The sequence below is a fragment of the Mobula birostris genome, chromosome 1 (assembly GCF_030028105.1).
Source record: "Mobula birostris isolate sMobBir1 chromosome 1, sMobBir1.hap1, whole genome shotgun sequence".
In the NCBI taxonomy this organism is placed as follows: domain Eukaryota; kingdom Metazoa; phylum Chordata; class Chondrichthyes; order Myliobatiformes; family Myliobatidae; genus Mobula; species Mobula birostris.
Window position 1 is genome coordinate 56076109 of NC_092370.1, and position 20864 is coordinate 56096972.

Below are 20864 nucleotides of genomic sequence, written 5' to 3' on the forward strand. Positions count from 1 at the left end.
CTCATTCAGTTCCCCCACCATCTCCTTATCTCCCATTACAATTTCTCCAGCATCATTTTCTATTGGTCCTGTATCTACTCTCACCTGTCTTTTACTCTTTATGTACTTGAGAAAGCTTTTAGTATCCTCTTTGAGATTATGTGCTAGCTTCCTTTCATAGTTCATCTTTTCCCTCTTAATGACCTTCTTAGTTTCCTTTTATAAGCTTTAAAAGCTTCCCAATCCTCTGACTTCCCACTAATTTTTGCTTCCTTGTATGCCCACTCCTTTGCTTTAACTTTGGCTTTGACTTCTCTTGTCAACCACGGTTGCATCCTTTTTCCATTCGAAAATTTGTTCTTTTTTGGAATATACCTGTCTTGCACCTTCCTCACTTCTCGCATAAACTCCAGCCACTGCTGCTCTGCCGTCCTTCCCGCCAGTGTCCCTTTCCAGTCAACTTTGGCCAGTTCCCCTCTCATGCCACTATAATTTCCTTTACTCCACTGAAATACCGACACAACGGATTTCGGCTTCTCTTTTTCAAATTTCACAGTGAACTCAATCATGTTATGATCACTGCCTCCTAAGGGTCCGTTCACCTCAATCTCTCTAATCACCTCCGGTTCCTTACACAATACCCAATCCAGTACAGCTGATCCCCTAGTGGGCTCAACAACAAGCTGTTCTAAAAAGCCATCTCGCAGACATTCTACAAATTCTCTCTCTCGAGATCCAGTGCTGACCTGATTTTCACAATCCACTTGCATGTTAAAATCCCCCACAATTATCATAATACTGCCCTTCTGACAAGCCTTTTCTATATCCTTTTGTAATTTGTAGTCCACATCATTGCTGTTAAACTGATAAATGTGTATTAGATTTTCTAGGTCTATTAAGTACTGGGTTATTATACTCAGCCAAATGACAATAAATGAGCTAGGTAAGAATAATGCTATTTCCTTCATAACGTTATGGAATTGCACATTCTAATTTACAAAACTGATTATTCCATAAGGCCATAAGACATAGGAACAAAATTAGGCCATCTGGCCAATCGAGTCTGCTCTGTCATTCAATCATGGCTGACCCTTTTCTTTCTGTATCCTCCTCAACCCCAGTTCCCAGCCTTCTTACCGTAACTTTTGATGCCATGTTCAATCAAGAACCTATCAATCTCTGCCTTAAATATACCCAACGACCTGGCCTCCACAGCTGCATGTGGCAACAAATTCCACAAATTCACCACGTTCTGGCTAAAGAAATTTCTCCGCTTCTCTGTTTTGAAAGGGTGCCTCTCTATCCTGAGGCTATGCCTTCTTGTCCTAGACTCCCCACCATGGGAAACATCCTTTCCACATCTACTCTGTCTGGACTCTTCAACATTTGAAAGGTTTCAATGAGATCACCCCTCATCCGTCTGAATTCCAGCGAGTACAGACACAGAGCCATCAAATGTTCCTTGCATGATAGCCCTTTCATTCCTGGAATCATCCTTGTGAACCTCCTCTGCACTCTCTCCAATGCCAGCATATTTTTTCTAAGATGAGGGGCCCAAAACTGTTCATAATACTCAAGGTGAGACCTCACCAGTGCCTTATAAAGCCTCAGCATCACATCTTTGCTCTTGTATTCTAGACCACTCTTGAAATGAATGCTAACGAGGCACTTGCCTTCTTCACCACCAACTCAACCTACAAGTTAAACTTCAGGGTGTTCCGCACAAGGATTTCCAAGTGCCCTTGCATCTCAGATTCCTGGATATTTTCCCCGTTTTGAAAATAGTCCGCTCATTTATTACTACTACCAAAGTGCATGACCATGCATTTTCCAACATCGTATCTCATTTGCTACTTTCTTGCCCATTCTCCTAATCTGCCTAAGTCCTTCTGCATCCTACCTGTTTCCTCAATGCTACCTACCCCTCCACCAATCTTCATATCATCTGTAAACTTGGCAACTAAGCCATCTATTCCATCACCTATATCGTTTATATACAGCATAAAAAGAAGTGGTCCTAACACTGACCCCTGTGGAACACCGCTAGTCATTGGCAGCCAACTAGAAAAGGATCCTTTTATTTCCACTCACTGCCTCCTACCAATCAGCTAATGCTCTAACCATGTTAGCAACTTTGCTGTAATACCATGGGCTCTTAACTTGGTAAGTGGCCTCATATGTGGTACCTTGTTAAATGCCTTCTGAAAGTCCAAATATACAACATTCACTGCATCTCTTTTATCTATCCTAAGTGTAATCTCCTCAAAGAATTGCAACAGGTTCGTCAGGCAGGATTTTCCCTGAAGGAAACCATGCTGATTCAAAAATGATTGACTGAAAAATTATTGAAGAAACCAAATGGAATATCCAAAGAGAAAATGTTTCTGCCATAGAGAAAACATAAATGATTTCTCTAAATCAGTGAAGGAGAAATAAAATAACCATATTTATCTCTTCAGTATCATGAAATTTTACCTCAACAAGAAAAGGTTCAAGGAGACTTTACGACCTTATGATGTGAAGGATGTCATTGAACAATACTCGGCAGGACATTTAGATATGCTCTCAAGAATAAAATATCTTCAGTCCAGGTAAGCAGTGAAAAACCAAGCATAAATTTGTGAAATGGCATGCGTTGAAATGTCACGATTTAACAAGTTATTTTTGAAAAACAATCAGAAGATGTCAATAGGATATGATATTTGTTATCTATTCTTAAGCATCAGTGCAGTGATTGTTCTGGTGTTATTATGCACATTGTACACTTGGCTGAGGAAATTCTGTGTATCAAAATATACCAGATTCACTGCTTTTCACTTTTCTGTTTGCTACATGTAGCCTCACAAACTCTAAATTAAGAAAAAATAATTTTCATATCATAAATGTAATATAATTTTTCCAAGTGTCTTTTTACTATTACCTTGCATATACCTACCACCTGTGTTAGGGTAATTGGTTTATCATTTCTCATTTTCTCTGTCCCCCGCTTTCTTTTGTCATGGAGTTAATTGCTACCTACCAATCTTTGGGAATAGTTCTAGAATCTTTGGAATTTTTGAAGATGACAACACCTCCACTGCAGCCTCCTTTAAGCTTTAAAAGTTAAAGTTAAAATCTTTCCCGAGCCTTGGGGCCCATCAGGCCGGTACTTATGCCGATTTCTGTGGCGGGAACGTAGAATATAGAATAGTACAGCACAGTACAGGCCCTTCGGCCCACAATGTTGTGCCAACCCTCAAACCCTGCCTCCCATATAAGCCCCCACTTTAAATTCCTCCATATACCTGTCTAGTAGTCTCTTAAACTTCACTAGTGTATCTGCCTCCACCACTGACTCAGGCAGTGCATTCCACGCACCAACCACTCTCTGAGTAAAAAACCTTCCTCTAATATCCCCCTTGAACTTCCCACCCCTTACCTTAAAGCCATGTCCTCTTGTACTGAGCAGTGGTGCCCTGGGGAAGAGGTGCTGGCTATCCACTCTATCTATTCCTCTTATTATCTTGTATACCTCTATCATGTCTCCTCTCATCCTCCTTCTCTCCAAAGAGTAAAGCCCTAGCTCCCTTAATCTCAGATCATAATGCATACTCTGTAAACCAGGCAGCATCCTGGTAAATCTCCTCTGTACCCTTTACAATGCTTCCACATCCTTCCTATAGTGAGGCGACCAGAACTGGACACAGTACTCCAAGTGTGGCCTAACCAGAGTTTTATAGAGCTGCATCATTACATCGCGACTCTTAAAATCTATCCCTCGACTAATGAAAGCTAACACCCCATAAGCTTTCTTAACTACCCTATCCACCTGTGAGGCAACTTTCAGGGATCTGTGGACATGTACCCCCAGGTCCCTCTGCTCCTCCACACTACCAAGTATCCTGCCATTTACTTTGTACTCTGTCTTGGAGTTTGTCCTTCCAAAGTGTACCACCTCACACTCTCCGGGTTGAACTCCATCTGCCACTTCTCAGCCCATTTCTGCATCCTATCAGTGTCTCCCTGCAATCTTTGACAATCCTCTACACTATCTACAATACCACCAACCTTTGTGTCGTCTGCAAACTTGCCAACCCATCCTTCTACCCCCACATCCGGGTCGTTAATAAAATTCACGAAAAGTAGAGGTCCCAGAACAGATCCTTGTGGGACACCACTAGTCACAATCTTCCAATCTGAATGTACTCCCTCCACCACCACCCTCTGCCTTCTGCAGGCAAGCCAATTCTGAATCCACCTGGCCAAATTTCCCTGGATCCCATGCCTTCTGACTTTCTGAATAAGCCTACCATGTGGAACCTTGTCAAATGCGTTACTAAAATCGATATAGATCACATCCACTGCATTACCCTCATCTATATGCCTGGTCACCTCCTCAAAGAACTCTATCAGGCTTGTTAGACACGATCTGCCTTTCACAAAGCCATGCTGACTGTCCCTGATCAGAGCATGATTCTCTAAATGCCCAGTGATCCTATCTCTAAGAACCTTTTCCAACAGCTTTCCCACCACAGACGTAAGGCTCACTGGTCTATAATTACCCGGACTATCCCTACTACCTTTTTTGAACAAGGGGACAACATTCGCCTCCCTCCAATCCTCCGGTACCATTCCCATGGACAACGAGGACATAAAGATCCTAGCCAGAGGCTCAGCAATCTCTACCCTCACCTCGTGGAGCAGCCTGGGGAATATTCCGTCAGGCCCCGGGGACTTATCTGTCCTAATGTATTTTAACAACTCCAACACCTCCTCTCCCTTAATATCAACATGCTCCAGAACATCAACCTCATTCATATTATCCTCACCATCATCAAGTTCCCTCTCATTGGTGAATACCGAAGAGAAGTATTCATTGAGGACCTCGCTCACTTTCACAGCCTCCAGGCACATCTTCCCACCTTTATTTCTAATCGGTCCTACCTTCACTCCTGTCATCCTTTTTTTCTTCACATAATTGAAGAATGCCTTGGGGTTTTCCTTCACCCTACTCGCCAAGGCCTTCTCATGCCCCCTTCTGAATCCACCTGGCCAAATTTCATTGAGGACCTCGCTCACTTCCACAGCCTCCAGGCACATCTTCCCACCTTTATTTCTAATCGGTCCTACCTTCACTCCTGTCATCCTTTTTTTCTTCACATAATTGAAGAATGCCTTGGGGTTTTCCTTCACCCTACTCGCCAAGGCCTTCTCATGCCCCCTTCTTGCTTTTCTCAGCCCCTTCTTAATCTCCTTTCTTGCTTCCCTATATTCCTCAATAGAGCCATCTGGTCCCTGCTTCCTAAACCTCATGTATGCTGCCTTCTTCCACCTGACTAGATTTTCCACCTCACTTGTCACCCGTGGTTCCTTCACCCTACCATTCTTTATCTCCTCACCGGGACAAACTTATCCCTAACATCCTGCAAGATATCTCTAAACATCGACCACATGTCCATAGTACATTTCCCTGCAAAAAACCTTATCCCAATTCACACCCGCAAGTTCCAGCCTTATAGCCTCATAATTTTCCCTTCCCCAATTAAAATTTTTCCTGTCCGCTCTGATTCTATCCTTTTCCATGCTAATGCTAACGCCAGGGAGCGGTGGTCACTGTCCCCCAGATGCTCTCCCACTAAGAGATCTGTGGCCTGACCCGGTTCATTATCTAGTACTAGATCTAGTATGGCATTCCCCCTAGTCGGCCTGTCCACATGCTGTGACAGGAATCCATCCTGGACACACTTAACAAACTCAGCCCCATCTAAACCCTTGGAACTAATCAGGTGCCAATCAATATTAGGGAAGTTAAAGTCACCCATGATAACAACCCTGTTATTTTTGCACCTTTCCAAAATCTGCCTCCCAATCTGCTCCTCTGTATCTCTGCTGCAACAAGGGGGCCTATAGAATACCCCCAATAGAGTAACTGCTCTCTTCCTGTTCCTGACTTCCACCCATACTGACTCAAAAGAGGATCCTGCTGCATTACCCACCCTTTCTGTAGCTGTAATAGTATCCCTGACCAGTAATGCCACCCCTCCTCCCCTTTCCCCCCCTCTCTATCCCTTTTAAAGTACTGAAATCCAGGAATATTGAGAATCCATTCCTGCCCTGGTGCCAGCCAAGTCTCTGTAATGGCCACTACATCATAATTCCATGTATGTATCCAAGCTCTCAGTTCATCACCTTTGTTCCTGATGCTTCTTGCATTGAGGTACACGCATTTCAGCCCTTCTACCTTACTGTCTTTACACCGTTTATTCTGCTTCTCTTTCCTCAAAGCCTCTCTGTATGTTAGATCTGGCTTTATTCCATGCACTTCTTTCACTGCTCTATCGCTCTGGGTCCCATCCCCCTCGCAAATTAGTTTAAACCCTCCTGAACCATGCCAGCAAACCTACCTGCAAGGATATTGCTCCCCCTCGAGTTCAGGTGCAACCCATCCAATCTGTACAGGTCCAACCTTCCCCAGAAGAGATCCCAATGATCCAAACGTCTAAATCCCTGCTCCCTGCACCAACTCCTCGGCCACGCATTCAACTGCCATCTCCTCCAATTCTTACCATCACTGTCACGTAGCACTGGCAGCAATCCTGAGCATGCCACCCTTGAGGTCCTGTTCTTCAGCCTTCTGCCTAGTTCCTGAAACTCACTCTTCAGGATCTCATCCCTCTTCCTGCCTATGTCATTGGTCCCAAAATGTATCATGACTTTTGGTTGCTTTCCCTCTCGTACCAGGATATCGTGCACCTGGTCAGTGACATCCCAGACCCTGGCACCCGGGAGGTAACAAACCATGCAGGTGTCCTTCTCACGTCCACAAGATCTCCTGTCTGCTCCCCTGACTATAGGGTCTCCAATAATGACAGCTCTCCTCTTCTCCGTCCCAGCGACTGAGAGTACGAGACTCCCCCCCGGATAGGACGCCAGTCTATTGCGAGGTTAACCCCCAGCATTTGCCAGTACCCATTTTCAGCTGGGTGGACTGGAGCAGTGTGTGGTTAAGTGCCTTGCTCAAAGATACCACACACTGCTTCGGCTGGGGCTTGAACTCATGACCTTCAGATCGTGAGCCCAACGCCCTAACCACTTGGCCACGCGCTTTACGGGTAGGTAATCAGGTTTTGGATTTATTAGCATTCAGTTTCATATGAATACATTTGGTATTATTGATTGACTAATGCTAAATTCTTTCAGTTACTCACTCATTCAATCTAAACCTGATCCCCACAATTTTCTAGAAATTTTCTCAGATTCTGATTGATTTATTTATCACATGTACGTTGAAACATACAATGAATGTCATTGTTTGTGTTAAAAACCAACACAACCTAAGGATGTGCTGGGGATAGTCTGCAGGTGTTGCCATACTTTTGGCAAATCATGCCCACAATTCAATAACCTGTACCTCTCTGGAATGTGGGAGGAATCCAATGCACCCAAAGGAAACCAGTGTGATCATGGGAGAACATTATAAACACCAACAAAAATTAATCCCAGGTTATTGGTGGTGTAGAGCCTTACGCTAATCACTACATCACCGTGTCATCTGTTCCTTGTCCCCACTGTTAACTCATTAAATATTAGCCATTACTTGCTTACTGTTACAGTCTGTTTCTTAGCCAATTGATGCCTCACAGTGAGTGGATGGTAGAAATATGAATTTTTTAAAAAAAGGAAACTGCCAGAAATAGTCAACACCTAGAATTAGAGCCATGGAGTCACAGAGGATGGAAACAGGCTCCTGGCCCATCAGGTTCATGCTAACAATGAGGCATCCATTTACGTTAACAAGATGCTGTTCCTTGAGTTTACATTGTGTTATTTTTGAACTATGTAGGATGCCAAAGAGGAGTTCAAAGTGGAAGTGGGATGGGGAATTAAAGTGACAGGCGGTTAGAAGCCCAGAGTCTTGATTGCAGACTGAGTGGAACTGTCCACTTAGCAGTCACCTGTTTCGTGTTTGGTTTCCCCAAGGGAGAGGAGATCATGTTCTGAGCAGGGTATACTATGCTGATTTGATAGCAGGCAAATAAATCTCCCGGAAAGTGGTTGCATTCCTGCATGGTGTGAAGGGAGAAAGTAAAAGGGCAGCTTCAATCGTCAATCACCACTTTAAAATATTAACTCAGTTTACTTTTCCACAGACCTGCTCAGTATTTCTGTTTTAATTTCAATTTCCAGCATCTGGACTTTTTCCCTTTAAAAATGAAAGTTATGGAATTGACTTTCTTTGTCAAAGACTATAAGAATATGCTATGGGCGGAAGAGTTGTTAGTGGAGAATTAATCAGAATGTTGCAAGATGCAGATTTCTTTTGAAATACAGAAAGGGAAAAGAGGGGAAGTATGCAGAAGGTCAGGATACTGTGATCCTTATTGTAGTTGTGGTAGGAATCAGGAAGGATGCAAGTGCGGGAAGTGGAATTCATGTGCATTGACCTGTAACATAAATTCTTCCTCTCTCTCTCCAGATTTTGCCCAACCTGCTGAACATTTCCAACATTTTCATTTTTTATGTCTAGAAGTAGCTGGGGCTATCTTGTGGTTGAGTAACAATTTATAGCTAAGCTTAAAAGGGCAGATCAGAGTTTCACGACAAATGCAACAAGCAGAGTCAATGGCAAGAAATTAGTGAGATTAATTTAGATGTAATTCTTTAAATTTTACAGCTTTGCCATACAGTTCTGAACTATGCTCAGTTAATTTGCAGCTTTGTCCTCGTGTCCTCTTGTCGTACAGATATTAACTTCTGCTGTAATGATATCTGAGCTCCTTTTCAGCTGTGGGGTTAACATTTCACTTATTTCTTTTGTCCTCTGATTCCTTCCAAATCACAGATAACATTATTTTACCTTGCATAAAATATCAGTCATGTACATTAAAAAAGTTAAGTGACCCCACTCTCTGCTATAGAACATAGAACATAGAAAACCTACAGCACAATACAGGCCCTTTGGCCCACAAAACTGTGCTGAACATGTCCCTCCCTTAGAACTACCTAGGCTTTATCCATAGCCCTCTATTTTCCTAAGCTCCAAGTAGCCATCCAGGGTCTCTTAAAAGACCCTATGGTTTCCGCCTCCACCGCCGTCGCTGGCAGCCCATTCCACGCTCCCACCAATCTCTGTGTAAAAAAACTTACCCCTGACATCTCCTCTGTCCCAGCTTCCAGGCACCTGAAAACTATGTCCTCTCGTGCTAGCCATTTCAGCTGTGAGGAAAAGCCTCTGACAATCCACACGATCAATGTCTCTCCTTATGCTTGCTTAGCAGTTAAACCTCAAAAATCATAAACTGGTGTTTAATTTCCAACCCTGATATACTGTATCTTTTTCCATGTCAGTTTTGTCAAATAATCAGTATTCACAAAAAATCATAACTTATGCACAATTTTACAAGGAAACACAATTCAAACAAAAAAGCATAGTCTATTTTAGTGCAAAGTGGTCATAGTGTTGCTACAATTTAATGATTAAAGTTTTGCTGGTTGCCAGTTAGTTCAAGAACATGTTGTGACATTATTTTCTCCAGTGTGAACAAAAAGTGCTATTGTCCTTTTTAAATGTAATTTTTATGATCACAAGATCCTGGGGGACATTAACAACTTCAAGTACTGCAGATCTCAGAGAGTGGTAGCTGCGTGGAACGAGCTTCCAGCAGAAGTGGTAGAGGCAGGTTCGATATTGTCATTTAAAGTAAAATTGGATGGCTATATGGACAGGAAAGGAATGGAGTGTTATGGGCTTAGTGCCGGTCGGTGGGACTAGGTGAGAGTAAGTGTTCGGCACGGACTAGAAGGGGCCTGTTTCTGTGCTGTAATTGTTATATGGTTATATAGTATATGAGTCAATTAATGCTGACAGCTTGTATCTTTGTATCATCTAGTACCCACAACTGAACTGCTAAAATCATAAGCACACTTTTAAATCATTAAAAGATGACACTGGTTATCATTTTATAATTTGGATCTATTTTGGGACGGAGGCAAAGGAGAGCAGATGGAGTTTAATACAGACAAGTGTGAGGTATTGCATGTTGGAAGGACAAACCAAGGTAGAACATACAGGGTTAATGGTAAGGCACTGAGGAGTGCAGTAGAACAGAGGGATCTGGGAATACAGATACAAAATTCCCTAAAAGTGGCGTCACAAGTAGATAGGGTCGTAAAGAGAGCTTTTGGTACATTGGCCTTTATTAATCAAAATATTGAGTATAAGAGCTGGAATGTTATGATAAGGTTGTATAAGGCATTGGTGAGGCCGAATCTGGAGTATTGTGTTCAGTTTTGGTCACCAAATTACAGGAAGGATATAAATAAGGTTGAAAGAGTGCAGAGAAGTTTTACAAGGATGTTGCCGGGACTTGAGAAACTCAGTTACAGAGAAAGGTTGAATAGGTTAGGACTTTATTCCCTGGAGCGTAGAAGATTGAGGGGAGATTTGATAGAGGTATATAAAATTATGATGGGTATAGATAGAGTGAATGCAAGCAGGCTTTTTCCACTGAGGCAAGGGGAGAAAAAAACCAGACGACATGGGTTAAGGGTGAGGGGGGCAAAGTTTAAAGGGAACATTGGGGGGGGGGCTTCTTCACACAGAGTGGTGGAAGTATGGAATGAGCTGCCAGACGAGGTGGTAAATGCGGGTTCTTTTTTAACATTTAAGAGTAAATTGGACAGATACATGGATGGGAGGTGTATGGAGGGATATGGTCCGTGCGCAGGTCAGTGGGACTAGGCAGAAAATGGTTCGGCACAGCCAAGAAGGGCCAATAAGGCCTGTTTCTGTGCTGTAGTTTCAGCATCTGCATGGTTTTGATTTGGAATCTATTGATTGAATTGTTTCACTCATTGCACTGAGAAAAATATCGAATGTGCAGAACCACTCTAACCACAAAACTTAGTCATACTTCTTTTTGTAGGATTGACATGATTCTTGCTCCTGCACCACCATCAACTCCAAAGCATAAAAAAACAAGCCTAAAAGGAGGGTTTGTATATCCTTTTCAACAATCACCCAAGTAAGAAACTAAAATCAATTATAATAAACAAGTTAATTATGTATTAAAGCTTATGCCATGTAATAGCAACAGATAATCCATTACCTATTAATCCTATAAAATGCATTGCTTATTGAAAATTGAAGCAAAATTGCATTTTTTTGCTATAGTATAGGCTGACATTACAAACATGCAATAATACGTTTTAGTATTGTTTTGGCATAAAAAAGGGATTAAAATTCATTGGCATCACTGGTATGCTTTCGGACATGGGGAGAAGGCAGGAGATTGAGGCAGAGAGGAAAATTGGATCAGTGGTAATGAAATGGCGGAGCGGACTTGATGAGCCAAATGGCCTAAGTCTGCTCCTTTGTCTTATGGTCTTATGGTCTAAGTAAGTGAAGAAAGGCAATGTACAATGGGTGGTGATAATGGTGACATGGTGGTGGTTCAGCAGTAGTATCTTTTTTGGTGTTAAACGCAAGATGCATCCACACCTGGATAGCCGATTAGACAAACCCAATGGTCCCCTTGTAAGTGGACAATATTTGAATGTTTCCAGTTGTCCTTGTTTCTGGGTTATCTCAGATGCCTCTCTCTGGGTACCCACACCCAGCCTACCTTGGTCTGGCCTAATACCTGTGCCTCTATTTTATTCTTCATGTGGGAATGTGATGGAAATTGTAATATGCCAGAGGAGTTTAGGATTTTTAAATTAGGATAGATTTCCAAATGGGCTATGGAATAAGTTATGTCGAACATCTGTAACAAGGAGGTAATATATATTCTCATCCAATAACATTTCAGCAACTACTTCCGGATCCTAATTGCTTAAAGTGAGATCCTGTTATTCTTTCTTGACATAATCTTGGTACTACAAGCACATAGATTCAGCACCATAACTCTTAAGTTGAAGAGCTTACATGTTACTACCTTTTTTAAAATAAAGTAAGATTTGTAACTGTATCAAGGAATCACAGAAGAGACAAATAAAGCAGAAAGAAATATGATCAACTGTTAAAATATCACAGATTCATATGGAATATTGTCTTACTATTTGTCTTATGCACCGTAAATAATTCAGAACTCCTGTTAATTTGTATCTACTTAAAATATTATCATTTAGAATTGACCCTGATGTAGCTAAAGCTTCTGATCCAGAGGCTGAAGACCAAAGTATGATGGGAAGATTTGTCAAAGTTGAAAGACAGGTAAACCTTCAAATTAGTGCTCATTAATCATTGATAATGCAGCTATGATTTGTTTTGAAGAGGCTCTGGTTTCTTTTCGGCTGAAGGTGTGTACCACGTGCTCTTGTCGTTCTTGTGAGCACTGAGAGCAGCATTGTAGAATTGTAGAAATTAAAGGCCATTCAGTAACAAGGACCATTCTAACAGGATAGAGTCAAGAAAAAATTCTTCACAGGAAGATAGTGAATCTTTGAAACTGTGAAGATTCATATGCTGAGAATATTCAAAGCAGAAATCAATAGATGTTCAGATATTATGAAAATAAAAGCAAATGGAGTCAGTGCAAAATCAATCATGCTCATTGAGCATGTGTCAAGGCCTGAATGTCCTACTCTTTCTATTTTCCAGTTCTTTGCATACTGTTAAAATATTTGTCTATTACTTAATGCAAAATCAGTGAAGCGAGAACATAACCAGTAGCTAATACTTCAGTGCCCATTTGGTATGTGCTGTCTGCTGTTTATTATGCAGTCTCCTCCAAAAAGAGGAAACAAAAAACATCTCCAGTAATAATTTTGGTGAACAGCCTCACTGAGTAGCAGAAGAGTGACTTTCAGTCACTTGAATGGTTAATTCCCCAACTCTGACTTCTCTGACCTTAGCCTTCGTTTTTGTTCCAAAGAAACTCAGTGTAATCTTCCTGAACCAGCACTGTGTTCAACAATGACAGTTATTTAGCATGTCCGTCATTTTAGTTTTAATTTACCAGCACTTTTAGTATTTTCTAATAATAATCATTTTAGGTGATAGCCCTTCTTCTCTCACTTATGTCACATCCAGACTAAACTTTTGTTTCTTCATTTGTTCCATTGGCACTATTTTTCATTGAACATACCTTTTTGATAGAAACATAGAAAATAGGTGCAGGAGTAGGCCATTCAGCCCTTCGAGCCTGCACCACCATTCAATATGATCATGGCTGATCATCCAACTCAGAACTCTGCACCAGCCTTCCCTCCATACCCCCTGATCCCTTTAGCCACAAGGGCCATATCTAACTCCCTCTTAAATATAGCCAATGAACTGGCCTCAACTGTTTCCTGCGGCAGAGAATTCCACAGATTCACCACTCTCTGTGTGAAGAAGTTTTTCCTAATCTCAGTCCTAAAAGGCTTCCCCTTTATCCTCAAACTGTGACCCCTCGTTCTGGGCTTCCTCAACATCGGGAACAATCTTCCCGCATCTAGCCTGTCCAACCCTTTTAAGATTTTATATGTTTGAATAAGATCCCCCCTCAATCTTCTAAATTCCAGACAGTATAAGCCTAGTCGATCCAATCTTTCATCATATGAAAGTCTTGCCATCCCAGGAATCAATCAGGTGAACCTCCTTTGTACTCCCTCTATGGCAAGAATGTCTTTCCTCAGATTAGGGGACCAAAACTGCACACAGTACTCCAGGTGTGGTCTCACCAAGGCCTTGTACAACTGCAGTAATACCTCCCTGCTCCTGTACACGAACCCTCTTGCTATGAGTGCTAGCATACCATTCACCTTTTTCACCGCCTGCTGTACCTGCATGCCCACTTTCAATGACTGGTGTATAATGACACCCAGGTCTCGTTGCCCCTCCCCTTTTCCTAATCGGCCACCATTCAGATAATAATCTGTTTTCCTATTTTTGCCACCAAAGTGGATAACCTCACATTTATCCACATTAAATTGCCATGAATTTTCCCACTCACCTAAACTATCCAAGTCACCCTGCATCCTCCTAGCATCCACCTCACAGCTAACACTGCCGCCCAGCTTCGTGTCATCCGCAGACTTGGAGATGCTGCATTTAATTCCCTCATCCAAGTCATTAATATATATTGTAAACAACTGGGGTCCCAGCACTGAGCCTTGCGGTACCCCACTAGTCACTGCCTGCCATTCTGAAAAGGTCCCATTTATTCCCAGTCTTTGCTTCCTGTCTGCCAACCAATTCTCTATCCACATCAATACCTTCCCCCAATACTGTGTGCTTTAAGTTTGCACACTAACCTCCTGTGTGGGACCTTGTCAAAAGCCTTTGGAAAATCCAAATATACCACATCCACTGGTTCTCCCCTATCCACTCTACTAGTTACATCCTCAAAAAATTCTATGAGATTCGTCAGACATGATTTTCCTTTCATAAATCCATGCTGACTTTGTCCGATGATTTCACCGCTTTCCAAATGTGCTGTTATCACATCTTTGATAACTGACTGTAGCATTTTCCCCACCACCGATGTTACGCTAACTGGTCTATAGTTCCCCGGTTTCTCTCTCCCTCCTTTTTTAAAAAGTGGGGTTATATTAGCCACCCTCCAATCCTTAGGAACTAATCCAGAATCTAAAGAGTTTTGAAAAATTATCACTAATGCATCCACTATTTCTTGGGCTACTTCCTTAAGCAATCTGGGATGCAGACCATCTGGCCCTGGGGATTTATCTGCCTTTAATCCCTTCAATTTACCTAACACCACTTCCCTACTAACATGTATTTCCCTCAGTTCCTCCATCTCACTAGACCATCTGTCCCCTACTATTTCCAGAAGATTATTTATGTCCTCCTTAGTGAAGACAGAACCAAAGTAATTATTCAATTGGTCTGCCATGTCCTTGTTCCCCATGAACAATTCACCTGTTTCTGTCTGTAGGGGACCTACATCTGTCTTAACCAATCTTTTTCTTTTCACATATCTATAAAAGCTTTTACAGTCAGTTTTTATGTTCCCTGCCAGTTTTCTCTCATAATCTTTTTTCCCTTTCCTAATTAAGCCCTTTGTCCTCCTCTGCTGGACTCTGAATTTCTCCCAGTCCTCAGGTGAGCTGCTTGTCTGGCTAATTTGTATGCTTCTTCTTTGGAATTGATACTATCCCTAATTTCCCTTGTCAGCCACGGGTGCACTACCTTCCTTGATTTATTCTTTTGCCAAACTGGGATGAACAATTATTGTAGTTCATCCATGCGACCTTTAAATGCTTGCCATTGCATATCCACCGTCAACCCTTTAAGTATTTATTTACTTATTTATTTACACCTTATTTACTTCTGCAAATCTCTTTCTGTGCTTTACTTCCATTGTTTCATGGCCAGACAAGAAGCTCCCAAATACATTTAGGATTTGAAACCAATTGTTTCCGTACATCATTTTTAAACTCAACTTTATTTTTGTTCTGTTTCCCTTTAATATATGACGCCCTACTCATGCCCTCATCGAAACAATTTCCTCCTTACACAAAATGCTCATGATAATTAGTGGTTCTCGCTGGTCTACTAATCCTAGAATGCTTAATGAATTTATTTTGATATGTTTCAAACCCACCTGTTAACTTAGTACTTTTATTTGTTGTAATCCCTCTTTTATCAGTTTTTATACCCATGGACTTTAACATATTACTTTTCTTTTCTGCTTTGCTCCTTTAGTTCTTCTTCTACTATAACTTTTTGGCTTACATTCTTCTCTGTGGAGAAAAATAACACTTTTTTAAATAAGTGTAATAATCTAAGCCCTATTTAAAAATCAATGTGACCTTTCTTGTTCTAGAACTCCCCCTTTATTACTTACATGGAGGTTTAAGAAAAATGTGTGGAGTCTTTGAACTTTATTGACATTTTCCTGTGTTAGGTTAAGATTTTGATCTAATAGGAGGGAAGAGCTGGAGTTATTTGGCCCTTTGAGCCTTCTCTGCTGCCATACAGTAAGATAACTTGAATGGCACATCCCTAAATTGCCTTTTGTGGAAAAACACTAAAAATTCACTCTGCTTTGAATTAAGACATTTCACTATCTTGGTCTTAACTGGATGGCCTTTACTCTGAAACTGAAATTTCTTATTCTATGCAGGCAAATTCCTCCTCATCCAAATCCACCTATCACACATCAGCCTCCATACTATCCATCCCGTTTCCTTTTGTATTCTAAAATCTCTCAGTAATGATGCAAAGTGGACCGGCAATGTCGATCATGTCTTTGCCTCCACAGATACTACTCAGGCTGCTGAGCTTGTCCAGCATTTTTTTTTAATATTCCTGGTTCTGGCTACCTGGCCAGGTTATAACCTCCCCCAGTATCTGCTTTGGAAAGCTTTCTAATAATTCTGTATTCTGTAATTTGTCCTTTTAGGGTGATCTCTGCACCCCAGGAATCAACCAAGTGAGCACGTATTGACTCCTGAGTTTAGTGTCACAACTACAATAAAGCTGACAACTGAAATTGGTACTGATCCCTTCCTCATGTGTTGCTCATCAATATAAGTCCATAAATGAACAATACTGAGGTGGAGAAGAGGAAGAAACGTGAGACCCAACTCAGATTCCAATAGTCATACTATTACCTTATCTCCTTGTTTCACACCAAACCTGCTGCTTCCATTCCTTCGCAGCTGGCATTTCCCTCAGAATTCCTAAGAGCTGCAAACAGCAATAGTAGTACAGTTCAACTAACCACAAACAGAACCTCTCCTTTTGCTGATAAGCCCTTTGGTTTAATTACATCCAGTGCATAGAATGGTCCTAAACATTTGCAAAATGCAAAGCATTGTTGGAAACTATTTCACATGTTTTGGATTTTTTTTGCCAAGTGAGGCTGTTCATTTGCTTTGCATGCATACATATTATATGTATAATTATATTGCTCTATTGGATCGAAGCAGTCTTGGTCACCTTGTTGGGTTTACACTGAGAATTGATCAGGGCGTCAATATTTTATTGGCCAATCATGTTACATAAATTGCAAATGGCAACATTAATTTGCGCAGGACCGTAGATAAGATAAGTCTTCACTTTTCTGAAAGTTGCCTTAATGAAAAATAAAGTTCAGGAGGAGTGTTCAAAACTCTTTCTCACAAGGTAATACTCCTGGTGTTCTTTTACTGAGTGTGCCTGCAGTTACTAAACTGATGCACTTTCTCTGATCGATTGCAGGTAGAGGGAATGGAGAAGAAGATTGACTTCCTCGTGGACATGCACATCCAAAAGATGAATACTCAGCATTCTGCATCAACTGGGTATTATTCAGCAAGAGGGGCAGGGCCATCCACAAGGCAAAGTCCAGCAGATGACAAGGTGGAAGACAAATACTCTGAGATTAAACGAGTCATCTCAAACTATTCTGAATCCTGCACCTACATGGTGCCTCAAAATTGTTATCAAGTCCAAGTTTCTTCTGTTGATCCTTTTAGTTTCTTCAGACAGAATACAGGAGGAACAAAGTTTACATCTTTGGCTGCTGATCTATCAAGATTTCCTCCACCTCCTGCTCCATCATACACAGAAAGACCGACAGTTCTTCCAATCTGTTCTCTGACAGACACACAAGATAATGTGTGCCCCAGCTATCAAAGAGGAGAATTAACAAGTCCTTACTCAGACAAAGTAACAGTGAGACATGGGAGAAGTACGAGAGACAGTGATACTCCCATCTCTCTCCTTTCAGTCAACCATGAAGAACTTCAACGATCCCCCAGTGGTTTCAGCATCTCTCAGTCTAAGGATGACTTGACTTTTGGGTTTTATGGGGGAGGAAGTTGGCCAAAATCAAAACTTTATTTAGCAGAGGGCGAGACAGACACAGATACCGATCCATACACACCATGTGGTTCTGCTCCTCTCTCTTCTACAGGGGAAGCACTTCCAGACAATATATGGTCTTCATCAAATAAACCAGTTTAGCAGGGGTCACTGGTTGACGAATATGTACAGTTACTATATAAAAAGAATCACATTCCTTGCTTTATACAAAGCATCCAGATCTTATTGTTACATGTTTCACTGACAAACATTGCATGAAATGCATGGGCAAAATGCTTGACAACTGTTAACATTTTCAATATTCCAAAAACAATTTTTTCAAAAAAATAAATTTTGAAAGTTGTAAAGATTTGCATGTTAGTGCATGAGCAATTTGAACAGTATTAATAACAAAGCTACATCTCTTCTGTGTTATTGTATAGTAATAATGTAACTTTAATCCCTACAATATATGTGGGTTAGAATCTATGCAGAAAGTTATTAGGTATATTTGTTTCTAACAGTGCTTTGACCTGCAAATGGACTCTCAAAGAGACAGTTTTCCTTTCATTATCCTAGCTAACTAGATGGGTTTTACCATGACATATTTTTGTTCCGTTTTATAACAACATTTTGCTGGAATCAATGTTTAAGAAATCTTTTCTGAATTTTAAATACAAAATTAAATTGAAAAATCTGCTCCCATATACATATTGTGGAAAACAAGACACTTAATATCCTGTAAGAAATACAAAAATCCCCAAAACCCACAACTTATGGGGCTGGTGGAATAAATAAGTAAAGAAACAACTGATGAGAATTATGGTGCTACCTCATACGCGGTGCAAATTTCGGACTTCATCACGTCCCTATTGTGCATGGGTTATCGATTTTACTTTTAATCCTAAAGATGCTTTCAGAATATTTTGCAGCTCTTTAAGTGCACTTACCATATCACAGATTAAATGTCGAATGATCTGCTACCACATGAAGCCTATTGTTAGTTTAGTGAGACGAATTGACAAGTATAATAGTAGTATAAATTAACATTGCTGGAATTTTAATAAATATAGCATATCACTTTTTATATGTGTGTAGTTCAGAGCTGTGAGCTCATATCTTTATGAATCAGTAGCTTTCACGGACGCACACAAAGATATTCAATGACAAATTATTAGAAATTAATAGAGCAACAAATTGAAGATTATTTGAATGAAGCAATAGAAAGTACAGGAAATTAATAATTTAGTGCTAAAATAATTGAGGTAACTGGATTGAATTAATTCATTTCCGGATTGAATTAAGATGAATGTTTTATGAAACAATTGATTAGCATTTGTGTTTGATCAACATATTACATAACATGTATATGTCAAATCTCATGGCCTCTTTGCCCTCAGTGAGAGCACTTCCATATTACCCCACCAATTTTCTTTCACTGCAAAGGAATTTTTTTTTAATTCAACTTTCTGATTCCAGGAAACTTGCACAAGTAAAGGTAGTAACCAGAATAGGAAAGACTGCATACCAATCAACATATTCCCTGATCACTGGACACTGCTACCAAAATGTTTAATAATTTTCCCTTTACGCCTGTTATGATTATGTCTGTAAAAACAATACATCCGGAGGTATTTCCCTCAGCAGGCATTTGATGCATTTTCTAAGTGTTTTCTGACAGCATGCTTCGCTTGTAGGATTATGTTACAAGTATGTTTTAAATTAAGAAGCCCATTCCATGAGTCTAACCCATCTAAAACTCTGAATCAGATAGGTAGGAACTTTATTACTGAGGATAAAAATATTATCTTTAAATGCCTGTGAAAATAATACTGTTCAAATGAAACATATGCAATATCTTTCAAGATTTAATTTTAGAAAGGAGAGATGGTATAAAAAAAGTATTTTTAGAATGGATATAGTGGTTCCTTTGAATGATAATTAGGCCAAGGATAGCATTTATTTGTGACAGTTCAATTTCACAATATTTCCAGTAGTCCAACATAAAAAGAAAGGAAAGGGATGTTGTTTCTTTAAGAGTTAAACATGAAAGGGCCTGCTATACCTTTTGTAACACTAACACTTTGTTCTACTCTTTTTTAATAATATTTCAAACTACTAAAGGTAAATATGCTAAAACTGAGAATAGCTGATAGGTATTTGTGCCTTGCCCAGGAGACATTTTCTTGATAAATATAAATGAGTGGATACCAGTTTGCTGTTTTAAATTAAAAAGAAACATGGTTTTCAAACAAGTGGCCTTCAGTGCTATTTCTATGTTTTGTTATCTATATTTCTAATCACATATTTGAATTGTTCTTGTAACCTCTATTCTCAACTGCCCAACCTTTTGAAAGATGTATGGTTGTTTCTTTACTGTATGTATTATTTAGACCTATATTTAAGATTAGTGATTCTTTCTTTTCATGACACTAGCAACAATTATAAATAAATGAATATTAAACTGTCCTGTGTTCTTCTGCTGTAACATGCACGCCATCCTCATCTTCCAAACAAGTCCAGCGAATTAAGTGGCAATATGGTTAACAATACCTGCAGACATCAAAATGTTCTTTCAACAGACTTTACCTTTTGTAGGGCATCTGAGATTTACCTTTTGTTGAAACGTAGTAGAATTAGAAGCAAAGTCTTGTAACTTTCCCTCTCTAGCTTGCCTCAAGGCTTTCAACTTTGCTATGACTACTTTTAGTCTGCCTTGCCGCACTTTGACTGCAGAGTATTGGACTTATATCAGTATGCCCATGTTTGCTATTACATCCCTTATAAAGTCAAAGTTGAATTTATCATCATATGCACAAATACATGTATGCATAGGTGGCATCTTCTTGTCAGCAAAATGTTTTGACAGGCTTCCACATTACAGTGCAGTTCTTCCTTAAAGTATCTTATTCAACTCAATCTATTCAGCAATTCTGTACCTGTGTCCAGTTTAAAGACTTTTTATTTGTACAGAATTGCTGAATGGAATCGTCAGAATCAGTGCTGCTCCATCTTTTCAATTGGTGTTGTATGTGTCAAACCAACTGAATTTATCTTCTACAGCAGATCTCCTCCATCCTGGCCCTTTTGCTTTATACCCTGTTTGTGGGCTCTGATTCTGAAATCTCTGAGAACTGACTCTCAGACAGGTTGAATAGATTCTTTCGACCTG

At 40.3% G+C, this 20864-nt stretch overlaps 1 protein-coding gene across 1 annotated transcript in view; it reads left to right on the forward strand.

The window, feature by feature from the left end:
• kcnq3 (potassium voltage-gated channel, KQT-like subfamily, member 3) overlaps nucleotides 1-17854 on the forward strand; it is a 397673-nt gene extending 379819 nt beyond the window's left edge. The window contains exons 12-15 of the mRNA XM_072260735.1: nucleotides 2439-2570; nucleotides 10884-10982; nucleotides 12088-12172; nucleotides 17108-17854. Coding sequence (XP_072116836.1) covers nucleotides 2439-2570; nucleotides 10884-10982; nucleotides 12088-12172; nucleotides 17108-17854 — 1063 coding nt within the window. The remainder of the gene's footprint in view (nucleotides 1-2438; nucleotides 2571-10883; nucleotides 10983-12087; nucleotides 12173-17107) is intronic.
• The last annotated feature ends 3010 nt before the right edge of the window (nucleotides 17855-20864 follow it).